Source organism: Pungitius pungitius, chromosome 8, assembly GCF_949316345.1.
Source record: "Pungitius pungitius chromosome 8, fPunPun2.1, whole genome shotgun sequence".
Classification (NCBI taxonomy): domain Eukaryota; kingdom Metazoa; phylum Chordata; class Actinopteri; order Perciformes; family Gasterosteidae; genus Pungitius; species Pungitius pungitius.
Window position 1 is genome coordinate 21,347,372 of NC_084907.1, and position 20,198 is coordinate 21,367,569.

The window sequence follows — 20,198 nt, forward strand, 5'->3', positions numbered from 1 at the left end:
TTATTTCATCATCATTTATGCCCATCTTAACAAGTACATATTTTATTTCATTGTTCTTTACCCTTAAAATGATTAAATGTAATCAAGCAAGTTGCCTGGCCATGCCGGCTTACAAATTTGGTAAGACAGAAAACAGAAAAGGATTCACTCTGTTCATTTATAATCATGAATCTAACTCGATCGGCCTGTAGCAGTGAAGGGGCAGACGTGTGACCCGTTTCCTTTCAATTTGTCAAAGCTCCCTTTCTTTGAGTTGCTTTGGCGAAGTGTGCCAGCTAAATGCTTCTTTTGATCTCTGTTTGATCACAAAAAGCACTAAAATGATCCGTCTGGATTAGCAACACACTACTTTCATGCATGTTTGACATTTGTATGACTGTGCAGACTCTCTGAGTCCCGACCTCCATGTTGACCATCGATGAAAAGCCTTTCACACGGACTGAACCCTCTTAATGCGTGATTACAGAAGGAGATAATGCTATTTCATAACAGGTGAAGTGGTTGTCTCTAATTCCCTGTTCATGTGCGTACCATGAAAGATAAACAATGTTTATATCATTTATCTACCAAGATGACCACTGTGAATGATACATAATAGCATCATTGTTTTTGTTAAACAAGTTTAATCACTAATATCATTCGATCCATGAAGGCAGTTAGATGAGGAAACGTTAATGTATCTGTGGTGAATATTTTGGAATATCTAATATTTAAGGAATATCATCGGATAGACACACAGCCAATGCCGACAAATGAGGACACACACACACACACACACACACAACAACTGAGTATTTTATAGACATCCGGATGTGTTGAAAGCCAGATAACACAGTTCCATTTTATGGTCCCTGGCTGTAAACATATTCACGTATGCGCTGTTTAGTGTAACAATGTGACTTTCATATCACTTACAGACAAATATTGTCATCAGAGCAAACACAATAAAATAACCAAACCAGCCGTGATGTACAAACTTCCATTGTACACATATAATATTATATAACTGCAGTTATTTCATACACAAAGGGTGTGCATATATTTCATTATATATAAATAATTATTTGGGCCGGGACTTTAGCGCGTTAATTACGATTAATTAATTACCATGTGAATTAAGATTAATTAATTACACAAAAAATGACACATTAAACATTTTTTACGCATTTTTACACTTTTTTGCACCGCGGAACGTTTCTCACTGGATGAGTTTCGGAGGACCGATTATACTGGAGCACCAACTAGCGTCCATGACTTCAGACAACAACAAACCACAGTGAACATGAACGAAGAAGCTGACGAGACCGTGTCGGGTGGCCCCGTGAATGGGAAATCTTATTATAATAAACACACGGATGGAAGCGTCGATAAGAGCGTGGTTGTGTGCAAGCTGTGCAACAAGGAATTCACATCGAGCCTCAAGTATCACCTCAACGCAACACAATTAGCAGCTAGCGTGGACGTACAAGGACCCACACCCAACCCACACTGCACCAGATGACTGGTTTAAGGACCAGGGTAACTAAGTCCACGTGGTTGAACAAAAATAAAAATCCATGTGAAAAAAATTACTTCTCACTGTTCTCAGGTCAAATATTTATAGAATTAAAATGCGATTAATTTCGATTAATTAATTACAAAGCCTCTAATTAATTAGATTAATATTTTTAATGGAGTCCCGGCCCTAATAATTATATATATTATATTATCCACCAACTCACACTTCCATGTCACCATCGTCACTACAGTCATATTAAGAAGATATGTTTTTTCTTTCATTTTGAATTGTTATAAAGATCCAAAACTCACACATTTTTCGGAAGTAATTTGTATGAAAGGATGCAATGGACTTAATTTAATGGAAAAGAAAAAGAACAAAACACTGAACTTAAAATGAGGACCCTGGACATGGACCCTCATGTTAATAATCTCTGTAATATGATGTAGTGTATGTAATACAATCACTTAAAAAGGAATACAGTTCAAAGAGCCGTTTCATCAGCTCACTTCTAAAGTGTGTGTTTGTGTCCAATGAATATTTGATCCTGAGCAGTCTTCACGGGTTGCTAATTAAAGCGAAGGACCTCCAATCTCAGTGGCAGCTTCTATTAACTCAAGACTCATCAAACCAGCTGTACACTTAATATGCTTTTGTAAAGCATATCAATTGTAGTTCAAACACGAGCTCACTCATTATAGGAAATGAGAATTCATGGCTTGGGCTCGGCCCGGTGGTGTTTCTTTTTATTTTGTTGTTTTTAACGGTCAATCTGAAGAGACTCAAAGCTCCTTCTGTGGGCTGTATTCTGTGTGAAAGGGCTTAAGAGACAACCACCCCAGAATAATCAAAGGACATTTGATGGATGGCGTTGTCCAACAGCAGCGTGAACATTATTTCATCAGACCTTCCGGCCACAGCATCACATCCCTCAGAACTGCCGGCACGTGTGACGTCTGCCAACCGTCTTCACGGGGCTTCAGGGGGCACCACCTCGTGTTCTTCAGCTTCCACAGACTAGTTTATCCTTTTTCTCTCATATTTGTCTGTGAAAAGAACAACTTGAAGGCTTTCCGGGGATTTATTGCCAGCATGACTTAATGGGCCACTGGCTGGAGCTTCATATTCAATTGACAGGTGTGAAAGAGGATTCTTTACCCTCACCTAACACTCCAACGCAAATAAGCAGATATAAAAAAAAAAAAGTCAAATAAAGAAAAGATAATTGTTTATTATTATTGATCAGCAGCAATATAAATGATCGGGAGGTGGAGGACATAAGTCTACTGAAGATAGAAACAGTCCTTTTTGAAACAGACAGTAGCAGCAGCACTGAACAGGGTCTTATTAAACTAGAGTTTAATTTTGGGCATTTAATCATATTGAGTTATGAATTATATAATTAATTCATGGTGAAGGCAATGTGTGCATACATTTCTCTCCAAATTAAGACTGATATCCTTAATTCATTTTATGGCAAATATCAGCACACACGTACTGTGACAAAATGTGTTGTTTTACTGCATCCACTTCTGTTGGTTGTTTGGTTTTTCCAGGGATATTTTGTGCAGATAATCTGATGTTAAAGCGCTTCACGCCGTTCTCTTCTCTCTTGCGGGGTTAGTCGGGAGGCACTGAATCGGTGACCACGCGGTCCAATACACGCGTCAAATCATCAGCCTGACCTACTGTGCTGAAAGCAGCTGGGCTGACAGGTGCTGTCTGAGCTCCGTCATTCCCCAAATAAGCCTCCTGTAACAAGTCCGTTTGGGCTGTGATGCCTGGAACTGTGAGATAATATGCAAATATGACAGAAGCCACATTAAGTAAAAAATGACAAAACAAACGTTTGATGTGTACTTTGTCTTAAAATTTCCCTAATAGCAATTTTGGTGTATTGTGATATAGTGTGTTGTAACAATGAGGTCATGAGAGGGTCACAGGCCACATACATTACTTCAATGAATGAACTTCATAGTACGACAAAAGGGGTCCACTTAAAGACGGTTTTCTTCCAATGGTCAAAAGGGTTTTTGTTATTTTCTACCTTTCAAGGGTTTGATTGTTGCTTATTTGGACTATTTAAAGGGGTTTTTCATAATTTGGCATTAGATACAAACAGCTTTTCATAATATTTGTGACAAGAGTCAGAATTAAACAAATCTGAGTGAACTTTTCCCACACATAAAGTAATAATATATTAACTAGGCATTTTTCAATGTATTCCGAGGTAGACATTTATCTGAATATATATCTTAATCCCTGACAAATAGGACATCGTGGGGTAATCCTGAAACACATGGTACAATAAGCTAGAACATGTGTCCTCCTCTTATCTCTTTTGTTGTTCTTATCCTTCTCCCTCTCTCTCTACTCATACACATGCAAACACACACACACACACACACACACACACACTCACGCTGTCCGCTGACCTAACCTGTGCAGCTGCATCCACAAACAGACCCCATCTGGTGAGGTGTGGAGTCCATTAGCATACCATCGTCTCCGGCACAGTCACAGGAAATCAATCAATACGCCGTGTTCTCTCTCCGTCTTGGTCCAGCAGGCAGAAATAGTCATCGCCATGGAGACTGCGCTCATCGTAGCTGTCGTCCTAGGGGCGTAGTGGCTCACGTACAGTTTCATACGTACTCTGTCAATCTAAACCCTCGGAATCTATTTTATTTTAAGATGAATGAGCCTAAAATCAATCAACACCATTTTATTTCTGATGGATAAACGCTTAGGTTGTTTTATCACATGGTCGTACCCGATGTGGTGAAGATGATGACGGCGTGTGGTGGCCTTGTGGCGATGAAGGTCTGGTAGCTCGCTGAGCGATAAGGCCCACCTCTGAGGAATAATCATAGCTGATCTATTAATAGCGGAGAGCGTGAGTGGTTAATGGGTCCAAAGGTTCTTGGAGGGGAAAGTTGTTTTCCTTCTTAAAAGCATGTTGCGAAACATGCTTCACACCCAAACCGAGTGCAGAGACCCGAGAATGTGCTACTGGGCCTAGAGGAGGATGTCAGGGACGAACTTAAACAGGCAAAGCAAGACAGTCAAATATCCTCAAAGTAGAACAATTCACTTTTGAGTTCAGCATCAAAGGTCAGTTTTGACATTATATAGTAAAGACTTATTTCTGCTGTTAGTGATTGAAGTGATTATTTAGATGTTATTTTTCAGCGGCTCATACCTAATATTTATTCAGCATCGGTACAGAAAAGCAGCGCCACTCAAAGATGAATCTCCACACAACAAAAAGAAGTTGATAGTGATAGTGGCAAATCGTTGTTAAAAAATAGATTTAATAATCTACTTAACAATCTGGACATGGATCTTTTTGAAATGTTTCCCATGATGATTGCTTTTAACAATCTAGCAGTGTCCTATTAATACTATAATAGATTTTTTCCTCAGTCACAGGGAGAGTCCTGTGAAAATATGATTATGAACATGAATATTCTCCATTGGGAAAAGCTTTTTGAAGTTGAGTGCCTTCTGATTATTGACGAAATGAATCTTTTTGCACTGTAGTGGTTCTGAAGGAGAACATTTCCCCCCTAACCACTGATTTCTCTGAAGTTAAACAAAGCTTGGAAATTATAGTAAATAAACAAATACAACTAATAATGCAACCTTTATCACAAAATACCCCAGGTAAAAGTTTCCTAATGTTTACTCTATCTATCCGCCTCACGTGTGTACATGTCTCTGTGTGATTGCATTTCCACTTTGGTGTATCAGTGTATACAGGAACCATCTCCATGCTCACAGTATTTATATCCCACCCTGTCCTTCCCAACCCTCCCACAGCACGGGAAACTGATCTTCACTTGAAAGACCATCTGCAAATACCAGCCAGGGCACCGTAACGCTCCCGATTTAACCACGCACCCCGGGCAGCGGCCTCAGTCCGAGCTGTGCGGCTCCAGACAGGCTCCCCCCCCCGCTCTCCCAGTAGGGGTTTCTTCACGTGTTTGGATGAAAAACCATGATGAAAGAGGAAGATTCAGAGGAAGTACAGATTGACCTGGAGGACTCCAGTGACTCTGAGGAATTTAGAAATGGGGAGGAACCCGAAATTCTCTGGAGGGCCCGTCCTTCCCTGGAGGAAGAGGAAGACATTCATACCTCCGCACTGGTGGAAATCAGTGATACCAAGCCTCTGATAAACGCCCGAGACCCCCGCGGTACCAATGACTGTCTCAAGGTACTGGATCATCGTGCAAGGGCTCGAATCAACTCTGTTTTGTGGAACCTTTTTTTTGCATTTATCACATGCATAATTTGATACAAAATACCTTCCATTATTGCCATGAGGATCAGAGAAACTGGGTAATTGCACTGCCCTCTAGTGGTGGAAACCCTTAATGGGGAATCAAGTTAACTGCAACAAGAATCTCTGATTCACCTCTGTAGCATCAGCACAACGTTGTCTTTGTGTCTCCAGGTGACATTCGAGGACGTGATTGCTGAGCCGGTGTCCGTGCGCAGTGGGGACAGAGTGTGGTTCTGGAGTAATGCCTTGTTTGAGGTGTCTAGGGTTTGGGTCTACAGGATAGTGACAGTGCTTCTGGCCATTCCCATTTCAATTACCTCGGGTCTCCTCTTCGCCATCCTGAGCTGCCTGCATATCTGGTAGGTTTAGCTAACGTCCAGATGTTTCTGCACATGTTCTCACCGACTCAATCTCTGCCCTCTCCCAATAACTTGAAAGTTAATAGTTTATTTATGGCACTCACATCCCTCAAGGGGCCCTGTGCAGATGTGCTTTGGACTAAATGCCACCACCAAGTCTAATCGGTTATTCTAACTGGTTTGATCACAAACAAAAAAGTAATGAAACAAGGCTAAGTTGAGTGAACGAGTAGTTTTTAAAAATCTAACAATATATTATTAATTGGCATTAACATTTCTGGTTGGTGGAAAAAGAAGAGATGTGAATTAGCTGGACCGATTCGGTTCCGTATTCTGATTCAACCTAAGAGTAGATCATCAAGTCATAACTATACAATAGAGGGAGGTAAAATGGCGTTCTTCTTGTGTTTCTTTCCATGACAGGGTGGTTGGTCCGTGTAGCCGCTGTGCCCTCGTTGGGGCGCGCTGGCTGCAGAGCCTGTGGGGCGTCGTGCTGAGCATCGTTGTGCGACCGTTCTACACGAGCGCCGCGAGATGCTGTGGAGGATTCAGCGTTCACATGGCCAGGGAATGAGACTCACTCACCCACACTGGGATCGTTACGCACACTGGTGCTAGTGGACTGGCATGGGCATTGCTAGTTGAATTTTAAATATCTTATTGGAAACGTGGTTTACACATTTCTTTTGTCTCTTTGGTCAAATGCCAAGACATCTGATGGTCATTTATAGACGCCTTGTGACACGTTCAAACAGTCATTTAGAGCTGTCACAGTCAAAGAAAGTGAGGATATTCTTGTAAAATTGGTTTGGTGAAACAGAAAAAATAATCTTCATTTCTGATATCAGAGTAAGACAATGGACTCTCTTTAAGGACTTTTTGCAGTGATGGATGAAAATAAGATTGATGAAAGTGACCATTTTTGATAAGCAATTATTTTTCTCACACTGATAACCGACAGTAGAGTTTTGACTTGGAGAGATTTGAAAGGATTTCAGCACACTTTGTCAATTTTATTTGTAATACTTGGGGCAGGGTTTATATTTAACTATTTTTTAGTTTAGAGTATTTTAAATGTCTAGAACCTAATTTTAATTATAGAATTTACTCACCTTAAACCAAAGAATATTTAGTTCAATAGAAAAAAACACTTACTCCAGATGTATTCTTAAAGGAGGAAATGGCAAATAACCACTTTATACTCATCCTTGATTCAGGTATTTAATTAACAGTCTGTTATTCCACCACTAAATGAATGATTTAAAGTGATGCTAGACTTTTTGTTCGGTTTAAGACGTTATATCGGTAACATTGTACTTATGTTGTACTTTTTGTCACTTTGTTGATGTTGACGGAAATGAATTAAACACCCTATATCATCTCACTATAAGTCGTGCTCTTATTTACCCACTAGTGTGCGGTGCGGCACATTCTCAGTCCGAATTGGGTGAAGAGGCTGCTTCCCTCTCTTAGAAGTAAGCTTTGCGCTACTCTCCTCCTGGTGGGAGCGGATGGTCAGGACTCATCAATAAGCAAATCATCAAGGATGTGGTCAGGGTGCTGTGGATCTGCTTACTTTAAAATCACAGATGTGTGTTTATTGAAATTTGTGATGTAAGTTGGTTGGTAGGGAGCTTTTTTTCAATCACCAATGGAAGCCTGTTATAAGATCAAAATGCGGACCCCTGTTTTTATTTGGCCAGATATTGCACCTTTAAATTGATGGGCAAAAAAATCTTGTTGCTGATTTGAACTATTCTGATAATTAACTTAACAAGCTTTACATCAAATCTTATTGGAATCAGTGTTTTTTTCCCCAATGTTTGATTTGCCACGCATTCGAGGTGCCTGGTGCATCCCTCAGTCACTGATGCTGGCTGCTTGCTTGTCATCTGGCACATCTGGGCTGATGTGCACTGCATTGAGAGCTGTCCGATTCAACCCAGCGAGCAAGAGAATCCTACTCACCTTCCGCAGCTTGCTGTTCGGGGTTTTGGGGAAGGTTTACAACGATGACGTTCTTTGTCCACAACGATGCTGCAAAATGAGAAAAATGATCTAACCCTTCATTTCACAATGTTCGCTTGATGTTGAGCCAAACTTCAAAAATGAACAGGTTTAATTACAATATTATTTTTTCCTTACAATTACATAACAGTCATAAAGAGATTTAAACAGTAAGTATATTTACAGTTGTACCAGATGACACCAATTGAAACTGTATTGGAAAGTGCTTCCTCTTTTTTTCACCTTAAAGCCTGATGATGTAACCCATAACCACAATGTTTAATTGTCAATCTTACAGGCTATATACAGTCAAAGAACATTTTAAACACAACCAAAAAGCCAAGTAACACACATTATCTGATCCAGATCCTGATATTATCTACATGTTGAGGATAAACAGTTGGCATGTTGCTTCAAATGAACAGAGGAAACTTGGAGTAATGAGGAGTAACCACAAGCGGGAACCCTTATTCAAGGTTAAGTAAATGATTAAATCAAAGCACACTGATTACCCCTGAACTCCAACCACCAAGAAAAGAATAGATGGAGCTTATAAAACATGGAGACAAATGTGAGGAACATTGAGAACTATTTACAAAAGGGATTTTTATATTACATCATGAAGGACAGACACCTTTGATCTGCAGCACAGAACGGCGAGCTGTGCACATTGAAGCCAGCTTGTTGTAAAATGCATTCCTTATGGATTTTTCTTCTTGCAATTGATTTTTTTTGTTTGGTTGCTAAAACCACACCGTAAGATATGATCACAAAGTGAAATTCTTCTGCACAAAGTAGTTTTGCACTGCCGGGGTAAACAAGCATTATAACAGAATCAGTTCCAGTTTCAACAGAGTAAATATGTGGTTTTAATCTGACAGATTCCAACCTCTCTTAAAATAAAGTACTGGATTCAGTTATTTGTCACAAGAATGTCTGTGCAACATTAATATTCTTATTGTGATGATTACGCGTCTTTTAAGGTCAGTAGGAAAACAACTATTGGAACAAGACTTACAGACAACTTTTAAAAAAGCTCATAGAAAGGATACGTGCTGCAATGTTAAAGCCTGCCGTGCAACAGAAATGACTTTCATGTGCTTTGATTCTTTGAGTGCTTTGAGAAATCTAAGGGCATCAGTAAAGATCTGCACACAAGTTTTATATTATCTGTCTTGCTAAAGAAAAGAAGAAAGAAAAAAAAAAGCAACTATAACCATTGCATTTGCAGATGGATAAGTGCCTGAGATGGGGAGCTTTTAGCTGGCTGTCCAGCGTCACAGGCCCCCAGAGCTGGACGTGCGTGTGAGGCTCCTCTGGCTGCCGGTGCTCTTGGTGACGCATGTGGAGGACTGGCTCCTGTTGGGGCGGCTCTGCCAATCACAGCTGCAGGAGGAGGCCGGCGGGGTCCGTCTGCAGCAGCAGGAGAAGCAGCACTGCTTCTGGTCACAAAACAGGTGACCGGCAAAGAACATGTAGATCCAGGGGTTGCAGCAGCTGTTGAGACTGGCCAGTAACATGGCGATGATGAATGCCATGTCTGAGAAGAGAGAGAGACAAGATCATAATTGATATGTGAATATATATAGATATATATTCAGTTTGTTTGAAATGTACATAGTTAGAATATATATATTCTTACTATGTACATATCTATGTGTAGTCATAGAAATCGGAAAAATCTGGCTAAAATATATCTGATTTGTACAAAAAATGTGTTCAATAATTTTAAAAAAGATGAAACCGTAGACTTGTGCGTCATCTTTAAAGATGTTCATAGAAACCAATGGGGTTTGTGGTGTCACAGGCTGGTAGATAAGTTACAAAAACCCAGAAGATGGACTAAAATGCTGCGTTTGGTCGTGTCAGGGGATTTGTTGACTTAAATACAGCTCGTCCGGACGCGGTGTACTCTGCCTGTCACCCAGGGCATGCTGGGATACGGTCCAACCGTCTGCTACCTGGAATAGGATTAGCAATTTAGAAAATAAATGAATAGGTGGATCTTTGAAAATCCCCTTAAGTAGTTTTTCTACATCAGAAAAAGGAGTTTTAGCCATTTATAACATAGAGGCTGCACGATCTGTCTCCAAAAACATTGCAGCGCATCATTTACAGAGAAAAGACCACCCAAAAGCAGTTGGGATTATCTCTGCACTAATGCGAAAGGTTGATACATCCCACACAATTAAGCTGCCCGACACAGAGAAATGATAAATGGCTCCAATTAGAAGGAGAAATATACCAGATTTTTCTCATTCATTCATGCGATTACATTTGTTATCTATGAGGCCGCCGGGTGAACAGAGGAAAACTGAAGACTTCCACATCTTTTCTTCTCTAATCCTTAATAGAGGAAGCGATTTAATGGGAGTCGTTCCCTTCTCTCCTCAAGCGGAAATGCTGACCTGTTCTGTTCACGGATCTCTGCTCTATGGCGAGAAGTGTGCTGTGCAAAGGGTTTTTTCAAAACTTCCAGCGTTCAACAGATAAGTTAAAGTTGTGATAAAAAATTACAGAAGAATTCCATGAGAGAATGAAATAATTAAGCTAATACGTTCAATCTGTTCCCTCTACAAAAAAACTGCTCCAAATCTTCAAATTACATTGAGATATTTCAATTGATAACAATTTTCTTTCTCCTCTCTCTTCTTCCACCCAATTGTTGCTTCTAGTTTCAATTGTTTGTCTTTTTCATTGACATTTATTGTGTATTTGTTTGATACTCAGCAGCATCGTAATGACAGTCAGTGTACATTAAACATGATACAGAAACCCCTTTTATTTAAGTCTAATTAAAGCTTGGTTTTAAAAGATTTTGTTTTCACTTGATCAAATGATTCTCCTTGTTCTTAAATTGAACCCTAGAAAAAATAAACAAGGGGGGAGGGGGGGGTATGAATATCCATTTCTATTTAAAGTATGCATGACTCTTGCATGCTTTGCAAAATAAATGTTTAACAGTCTCAACTGGCCTGTTATCAAATGGTGATAATAAAAAAAATAGTCTTAAGGCGACCCTAACAAAACGAGGGCCCCTATATCAACGCACACTTCTGTGGAGCATGCATTCTTAGCTTTAATGTGTTATTTTCTTAATTTCTACAAAACCTTTGAAGAAAACTACGGAGAATGACCTTTGGCTTCTGGCCCGTTTAAGAAAGCTCTAAATCTCTTTCTGCTCTGAGGGAACACGTCCAAATCCGCTCATAACACCACTAGAGAGGCCATTGAGCTTTTCTTTCTCTCCTGCTCTTGTCCTTTTTAATTGCAAACTGAAAAAGAACAAACTATGGCGTTAAATGGAAATGATATAAACCACCACTGGGAACAGACACACAGAGAGAGAGAGAGAGAGAGAGAGAGAGAGAGAGAGAGAGAGAGAGAGAGAGAGAGAGAGAGACTCTTTGATGTTCTGGTACATTTACTCCCCCAGTGGCTGTGAGGACTGATAACCACAGTAAACGACACTCCCATTCATCTGAGCCCACTCAGGAGATATCTGCTGTGATGCCCTGGAAGGGAAGGCCATTGCGTATGATATTTTAGGAAGTAAAAAAAACACTGCTGTATTAGGAGGGTGACATCTTCATCAAATCAAGAAGTGCTTGTGTGAAGAAAAGAAAAAGTACTGGCTGACTTTACCTTCTCTTGGTGCAGCAGGATCCCACGCAGACCACATCTGGACAAAGAAGAAAGGAGTCCAGCACACGATGTAAGCAATCACCACAACGAACGTCATCTTCACGGTGCGGATCTTCGCTTTGGAAATGAGCCTCACGCTGCTCACGCGACCGAGGGGCTGCGCGCCCTTGGAGGGCCTCTGAGAGAGAGCCAAGAAGTGTTCCTTTCTGGTTTTTAAATTGAAATTCTGCCATATTTTAAAACAGATCAAACCGTAGCAGATGCTTAAAATCGCCACGGGCAGAATGTAAATGCTGAGACTCATCCACGTGATGTAGGCTTTGGCCCCCCACGGCTGCACGAAGTCCCCCCAGCAGTCGTAGACGCCGTCGCCGACATCCCTCACGGAAAAGATGTACGCCTGAGGCGCGCTGAACATCAGGCTGAGCGTCCAGGAGGCGACCACGTAGACGTGATCCTTTCCCCTGTGCACGGAGCGGAGCGGCTGGCAGATCGCCAGGCACCTGTCCACGGACATCAAGACCAGCATGTAGGTGGACGCGAACATGCCCACGACCTGCAGGAACTTGACCAGCCTGCACAGCAAATCGGGCCCGTAGAAGCGGAAGGTGATATCCCAAATGAGTTGCGGCAAGACCTGGAAGACCGCGACGACCAGGTCCGCGATGCTCAGGTGCTTCATGAAGTAATACATCCGGGACTGGCCGTGCTTGGCGGCGGGGATCGCGCGCAGGACGCACAGGTTGCCGGTCAGAGCGAGCAGCAGCACCAGGACCAGGACGGCGACTTCAACTTTGGCCACTTCTTCATTTCGTTTCAAGGGGTTCGCGGTGGCGTTTCGGCTGTGGTTTGTCAGCGAGTGGCTCCAGGAAACATTCGGCTCCCAACTCTCCTGCTCGCGTAAAAAGGCCTCCATCGTGCGCAACACAGTAAAAGCGCCACTTCACAGCAGCTCGCGGTCACATCCCAATAAAACAGAAAGGGACCGAGGTTACCTCTGTTAGGGTCGCTTGCGTGAGTTGCCCTCAAGTGAAATTGCGATATGATCCACAAGTCAGCACTCTCCCTGCGGAGGAACATACTATACATTAAATTAAAAACTCGAGGCGCAACTTAATGATACTGATAATAATAAGATGACGTCATAAAACACACGCGTAATTGTGTTCAAACGAACGCGTACCTTTCTAAAGATCCTTTGCGTGGTCATTTGATCGTCGTGGGGCACTGCAGTCCTCTCCTCCAGCTGCGTGCGCACAGATTGAGGTTTGCACGAGCGCCAAAGGATATCCCAAAGTCAGTAACCCCCTCCCCTCATCGCATGTTCCCCCCAGAGAGAAACCGTGTGACTTGACAACGAGCAGATCGCAGTTCTGTCTTTCCCAATTCCCCCCCTCACGCCGAGTGTTCTTGGAGTGTGTGTTTTGAGGAGTGCAGTTTAAAATGTCCCTTAGCAGCATGTCTACATTAGTGTTTCAAAAGACGGAACATTCCGCTCCGAACCATCTAGAGTCCAAAAGGCTAATTCTTTTTTTTCCAAAGAAAGCATGTTATTTTACATTACAGCACATGTCATTTACTTGAGGCTTTTATCCAAAGCGACGTAAAATAACTGCATTTCAAACACGAGGAAACAAACCCAGAAGAACAAGACAGACCCATTTCATCAATTAAGGCGATTTACAACTTGCAATAAAAGCCATTACAAGTACAATTTAAGTGCCACAATTCTTTTAGTGTTTTTAGTCAAGTGTATCATTACAGGTGAAGTCATGGAAGTCGTGAAATTTTTAAATTCAAAATACCCATTAAAAGTACATGTCACGAGGAAGTCCAGGACCGGAGACTGGAGGACAGTTTTAACACAGAGAACTTTATTTAACTACATAGCTATAGAATTCCCAGAGGCGACCAGCCACCAAAAGGCAAACCAACCAAATAAACCTCTTCAACGAGCCTCACAGTACACTGAACCGACAAGGGACACACGTGGTTTAAAGGTGCAGGTGATTGGACACAGGTGGAAACAATCAGGGACACGGCAGACAATCACAGGGGACGACACAGGGCAGGAAGTGAAGCTAACACAGGCACAACGAGAGGCAGGAAACTACAAAATAAAACAGGAAACAAACCCATACCGTAACAATGCAGCCATCTGTTTTCAAGGTGATGTGATTGTCTACGAAATGTTCATTTTTGCTTAAATATCAATCATTCAATATAAAGTAATCAATAATTCATGGTTTTTCATAAGTTGCTCACAACCTGAACAGAAAAAGCTGATAATGTTTCTGATTATTATAATATGCTGAGCAACATAGATGCAGTTGACTTGAGTAAAGCTTAAGTAAAATGGATTATTGTTCTCAATCATAACGTAAAGATGTGAACATCACGTGTACAGTATTAAATAGTTTGTTCCTTTTGGTTTCTTCCCCTGAGTTGAATGTGCTGTATTTGTTGCAGATGTTGCAAGTTGCAGGTGCTGTATTGTCGGCCATTTGTTCCACTGAATAGCCCATGTGATTCCTTGCTGAATTCATGCTAGATACAATATGACCGGACACAATAGCAGATAAATTGGTTTCTTTCGGTGAATAACAGAAACATCCAGAACAACAAGCCCGCAGCCCGCAGCCCTGATGTGAAGCACATACACAAAGTCCTTCTACAAAGTCAAGGACGGCAGACTACAACCAGACCAAGAAGAACCTACTCAACAAAATAAAAGAGTTTGTTCTGTTTCATTTGAGAAGGTTTTGTTCCGCCTGGACAATCATGTTTTTCTTTCGTCATGGATCACAGTGGAATTGCTCACAGGTCTTGATGTCCACGGTGAATAATTGGGTGTATCACCTGATGATATCCAAGGTTGTTGCCAATAGCTGTCCCTCTATTTCTCAGATTTTAAGACCTTGCAATTCATATGAAATGACCCTTAACCCTTTAGTCCCTGAAAAAGGCAGTGGTGGACCAGGAGGCGGATCAAACACAATAGATCTAAAAAATACCGTCAAGAAAAAAAACATAATATAATAATGCCTCATATCTCTGGAAACATCAGAGCCTGCGCTACAAGGATATTTAAGCTGTTTGTACATGCTCCAAACACAACTCAAGCAATACATCTATGAAGACCATCCTTCCATGTTACAAAGAATCACCCACCAAACTGCACATTTTATCCACAATCCCTACAAACCCGACCCGAGACCAAATGCTTTGTTTATCTCTGTAGAATAACAAAATATATAAAACGCGCACATTCTTTACTTTGTTCCTAGGAAACCTCCCCGAGTGGCAGGACAAAGAATTGTGTATATATAACCTAATATCTGTACATATCCAGTTATGTGGATTGAATCAAATTCACAGCAAACACCACATTCACTGAGCACAGCAGATGTTTCAGTGTATGTAGCATATTTCTTTGTTAGTTACACTGCCGGCTATTTTAATATAACTCCAAAAATATCAGCACTGCCATTACCTCCCGGGACGTAGAAATGGAAAATATCTTCTTCCACACAAATACGTGATATGAAACAGACGAGTGACACAGTGAAGGCTCTTCAGCACGGAGACTGGCGCGTAAATAGACAGAGACCAGACCCCGACACATAAACCCTCTCTGACATCTATTCAAGAGCACTTGGCATCTGTATACTCGATGTGTTCATGAGTGTATTTTAAGGCCGAGTTGTTCGTTCGACTCGGTGACGTGAGCACAGAGGCATCCTGCTGTGGGAATGCCTGAGCGCTGCAATACAAGGACAGCAGAGCAGCGCTGTGATTTCTGTGCACTCACACACAGGCACGAAGCAGCAGTCACCCTCTTATAACCTAAAGCACGTGTGTGGCGGTTGGAAAGGGTCAGAAATCGCGCGGAACTGAATCATGTCAGTGTGACTAACACAACGTTTGTGTTGAACGCCGCAGGCCAAAACGGACGCAGTCTGTGAAATGGAAATCCTTTTTTTTTCATTTCAAAGTGTTGGTAGTTTATGCCATATTTATGGAGTTAGACAATTGGTAAATTCCTAGGAAGAAGACGCAAGTTTCTAGTCCACATTAAATGTAGTAAACACAGTAGAAACACACCCTTTGGAGTTAAAGCCCTTCATATTTTTGTCCTTGAGGATTTGGCTACACCTGGTACGACTTTTGAAAGGAGCCCTTTGTTACCCACTGGAGGCAGAAAACATGCCTTGAGCTGGCAGATATTTCCTGCTATGAAAATATTTTTTTGTATTTTCAAGCCTATTCATGTATTCAGAGTTGTGTGATTGAATGCACTGTGATGAAAAACCTATTCCTCAGAAAGCGCCTGTTTCATCTTGTGCAGAACCCACGGTGTTGTGATTGTGTTTTGGTGACCTGTTATTTTAAAACACATTTTCTTTCAGATTACCAACCTCAGACCTGCTTGAATGAACGCAGACCTCTTATTCATGTGAGCGACGCCAGTCCAGAGGGCTCCACAAAGTTAGTGAGGAACATGAACAATGAGTTTTAAAATCCTGGTTTCCATACTATAAATCACTTTGCAGTTCTAATGGTGGCTGACCAGCCCCCACAATATGATTTGTGTTGTTCCTGCGAAGGGTTGACTTGTTACTTTTTGTTGCATGTATCAAAAGTGATTTAGCACTTCTTTCCCCTTTAAAAGATGCAGCATGTGATAAGACAAAAAGCATATGCTTGGAACAGAGCGCTGTATTTAAGAAGTGCTCACTTAGTCTGACACGTCTTGGCTCTGTTTACACCCATTTTGAAAGTATCACATCACACAGTAGTTGTAGAGGATACAGCATGTGGTGAAGTGAACTCCCCTCGGCCAAGGACAAGAACAAGTGTGCATCAGGATGAAGGATGAATGCAAACGAGAGAGTAATTCTTCAAGTATTTATGGTTTCTCCTCCCACTGAGGCCACAGTGGATGAAATAGGAACAAATGTACACACTTTAAGAATTGTTTGTCAACACTGTTTTAGTTTGATAAGGATGTATAACAGATGTATGAAAAGAGATGAACATATGAAAAGACATTTTCCAGTATGAAGACTCAATGTTACATCCATTAATACGTTTTATCAGACGGGCTGAGCCGTGCAGTGCGTCTGTCAAAAACGGGTTGTTGTTACGTTTTGATTGAATCCATACCTTGTTAAAGACAAATATTTTTGATTTGTTAATAACGTGTCCAATAAAAATGCCATTTCATTGTATGCAATATGTATTCATGTGCTCAGCCTATATGGGGTGCCAGAGTAGTTTCTCTAGTGTGTGTCATGTGCTGCTGCACTTAAGTAACGACTAAAGGTAGAAATCACAAGTCAGACAACTTAATGATTGATTTTCCTTTTACTCGGTGTCCTTTATAAAATATATATTTCTAAAAATGTTTGAGTGCAACAAAACGTGTGGTACCTGGCTTCATATTTTGTGGATTTCATTATGAATAACTCAAACCTGAACTAATCAGTTTAGCCGTGGCATGCTTTACTGCTGTGACACTAAGCAGTGCACATCATTGAGACACGTCTTGGCTCTGTGTATTGTGGTAAAGAAATATGATATTGTGTACTGATCACCGTTAAAGCATACAAAATGGAAACAAGATGGAGACACTTGAATTCTTCAAGAAATCCCCTGGCACGGTGGATTTTCCTTTTGCAAAGGAGATCTATCAGAGATTCATTGAGTGTGCAGAGCAGGAATTTGAGTTTCAAAGCTTGAACTTAAAACAAATTTTTATTCATAAAATCAAAAACCAAATGTTGCGCTAATCTATCAAGCATTTTAATGATTCATACCCTACCAAACTTCATTATGATGAACCACTCACCAATTTGTCTACACCTTCGTACACAGTATACATGTAACTCACCCTACAAAAGTTTAATCATTCATGACATATTCATTTATTAGCACTAAACATAAAGTGCAGCTGGTGTAAATGGGAGTGTCATTAGTTTAGCAGGTATCTGGTCATAAATTAAACATTAATTCAAATTTCCCCCAATGCTGCGTTTTAGCATCAAGTCATTAACGTTCATCCTCAGGCCCCCCTTAAGTGCCACAGCAATAAATGTAACAGTTGTTAAGATAATTCAGTCGAAAGCAAAATGACGGACTGAACGACAAACTGACGGACTGACAAGCAAAATGTGCACACATTGAATTGATGTCGATTTAAGAATCTAGTTGTCAAAACCTTAAGCACTTTAATTAGCTTCTGAGAATGTTGTTTTTTTGTAATTATCCGTCATAAAATCGCATAAACAGTGGTGGTGTGTGAGTGTTTGAGAGCATTCCTCAATCCCTCAGTGTTTTTTAACCATGGGACTCATGGCGCTTAACGCCCCTGTGGCTGCCCACTTCTTGTCCACAGGAAGAGAAGAGGCCAAACAAATAAACATCCCTGTGCTGAAGGATTTCATGTATAAAACACATAAAATGTGGGAAAGAGATCCCACATCTGTATCTCATATTAAACCGAGACAGATGATATCCATGAAATTGATACTGGAGATGCTCTCAGCAGTGTAATGTGCAGCATCGGGGCTTCCAGGCATCTATTTGATCAACTACCAATCTCAGAATCTTGTGCTGCACGTTACACTCGAAGGGCAGAAATTCCACCTACTTGTTCAACATGAGGTGAGAGTTGAGGAAGTGCAGTGATATGACAGCCGGGATGTATAAAACAGTGAATATGTTGGCATGCATGTTGAAATGGAGACTCCTACATTTCTTTGAATGAAAAGATCTGTAGTTCAAACTCAAATTATTCGTATTTAATTACAGATGTTTTATAAAAAATTGGGAGTGATACACCACTTTTCAGAGCATTTGAACTGTTTTCCCAGTAAGCGTGAAGAATGGATTCAGGGGGAAACAGATTTTGAAGGTCACTAGTTCATGCATATCGTGCGCACATAAACAGGACACTTAAAACAACAATCTGTGGATTTATTTTGAGTCAACATATGTGTTCTAGCAATTTCCTGAGAAAACCGTGGTGTAGTGAGTATTGCCTTTACTATGAGGTTGTTGAGCAACACAGACAACAACACACAACCTCCTCTTATCCAGTAGGATAGGAGGAGGACATGTTGTTGGTCAAAAAAGAAAAATACAAAGTACATAACTCCACCTAAACAAATAAAATACCACATGTTCATTTGCAGTATTACTATTTCCCAATCCTCACAGTCATTGTGCTACGCTAGGCTAACTGCCTTTGTGCTGTAGCGCCTTGCAAGATTCTGTTGTTATCTTCAGGCTAAAATGTACATTGTCAACACGGCACACCTGCATCCATGTTCCTCTGACTTTTATGACAGTATTCATGGAAAAATGAAACCTTTCTGAAAATATCTCACGGTGGAGCTTTTGTTTGTTTGTTGTGCTAAACTGTGTCAGCTGGATCTTCTCTTGCGTTGCGTCCCGCCTTCCTTCAAAGTTGTTTGTTAGACTCATCCACTGCCTCTCACAACCCGTCTAACCTTTTTCATTCAACAAACCCCCCCCCACAAAATGTTTTTTTAATGTTTATGTCTTTTCTGATTCAATACACGTTAAACAGACCTCAGAGGGAGGCAGCAATCTGTGTTGAATCTGCTGCAGTCCTCACAAGGGAGGGAGTAACGGACATGAAAGGAAACGCTGGCTTTCTGGCAAGCCATTGAATGTAGGAATTTAGCTGAAAAGTACAAAAACGAGGTAACACCACCAATGTTAGCAGCTGTCCCTTAGCATCCATGGACACCATGCTATCTGACCAGCCATACGGTATATAACGCAAGGAAGTTAAGGAATAGAGAATACCGCAAAAGAAACTGGTCAGACTTCTGCTTGTGTCTTTTTTCTTGATTGCCCCTTTAAAATTTAAGATACAAAGATTAAAAAAAAGTTACATGTATATATGTAGATAAATGACATGTATTAAAATCTGCTGTATGTGTTGTTTCTTGGGTATAAGCCTATTATACAGCAGACATAAACAGTACAAAAAAGGTACACACAGCTAATGCAGCACTCATGCTGCTTTGCGGTTTGAGAGTAAGGTAGATAAAGTGTAAACGTTTTAAAACTAGAAATTTAAATATTTGTTATGAGTCGCATTTCACGGTTGGTCTGAGTTCAGCAATTAGCTGAGCTCCAATAAAATGATATGCTCTAAGGAAGCCTAATGGTGGGGAAGACGCTGTGTGGAAGGTTTGAAGAACATTGTTTGTATAGCCGTTAAAGAAACTCACCCATATTTGAAAAAAACACCAAATTGCCTAAAGTGAGAAGAGAATTGTTTGTTTCATTGTTCCACATGTTTTTATATACCTTTAAATTGGAATAGTTGTAATTGTAGTAGTGAAGCAAAGCTTAGTCATCTTCA

General features: G+C 40.9%; 2 protein-coding genes across 2 annotated transcripts; one reads left to right on the forward strand and one right to left on the reverse strand.

The window, feature by feature from the left end:
* The first annotated feature begins 5,344 nt into the window (after positions 1-5,344).
* cav4a (caveolin 4a) lies at positions 5,345-7,529 on the forward strand. The gene is made up of 3 exons (XM_037490928.2): positions 5,345-5,717; positions 5,958-6,145; positions 6,569-7,529. The coding sequence occupies exons 1-3, from the start codon at positions 5,499-5,501 to the stop codon at positions 6,717-6,719; spliced, it is 558 nt and encodes a 185-aa protein (XP_037346825.1). The 5' UTR covers positions 5,345-5,498; the 3' UTR covers positions 6,720-7,529.
* A 717-nt stretch (positions 7,530-8,246) lies between these two features.
* On the reverse strand, positions 8,247-15,284 carry oxtrb (oxytocin receptor b). Its single transcript, XM_037448472.2, has 3 exons — positions 12,981-15,284; positions 11,798-12,863; positions 8,247-9,692 (listed from the first exon to the last, which is right to left on the reverse strand). Exons 2-3 carry the CDS (start codon positions 12,711-12,713, stop codon positions 9,430-9,432), a joined length of 1,179 nt encoding a protein of 392 aa, XP_037304369.2. The 5' UTR covers positions 12,714-12,863; positions 12,981-15,284; the 3' UTR covers positions 8,247-9,429.
* Between the last annotated feature and the right edge of the window lie 4,914 nt (positions 15,285-20,198).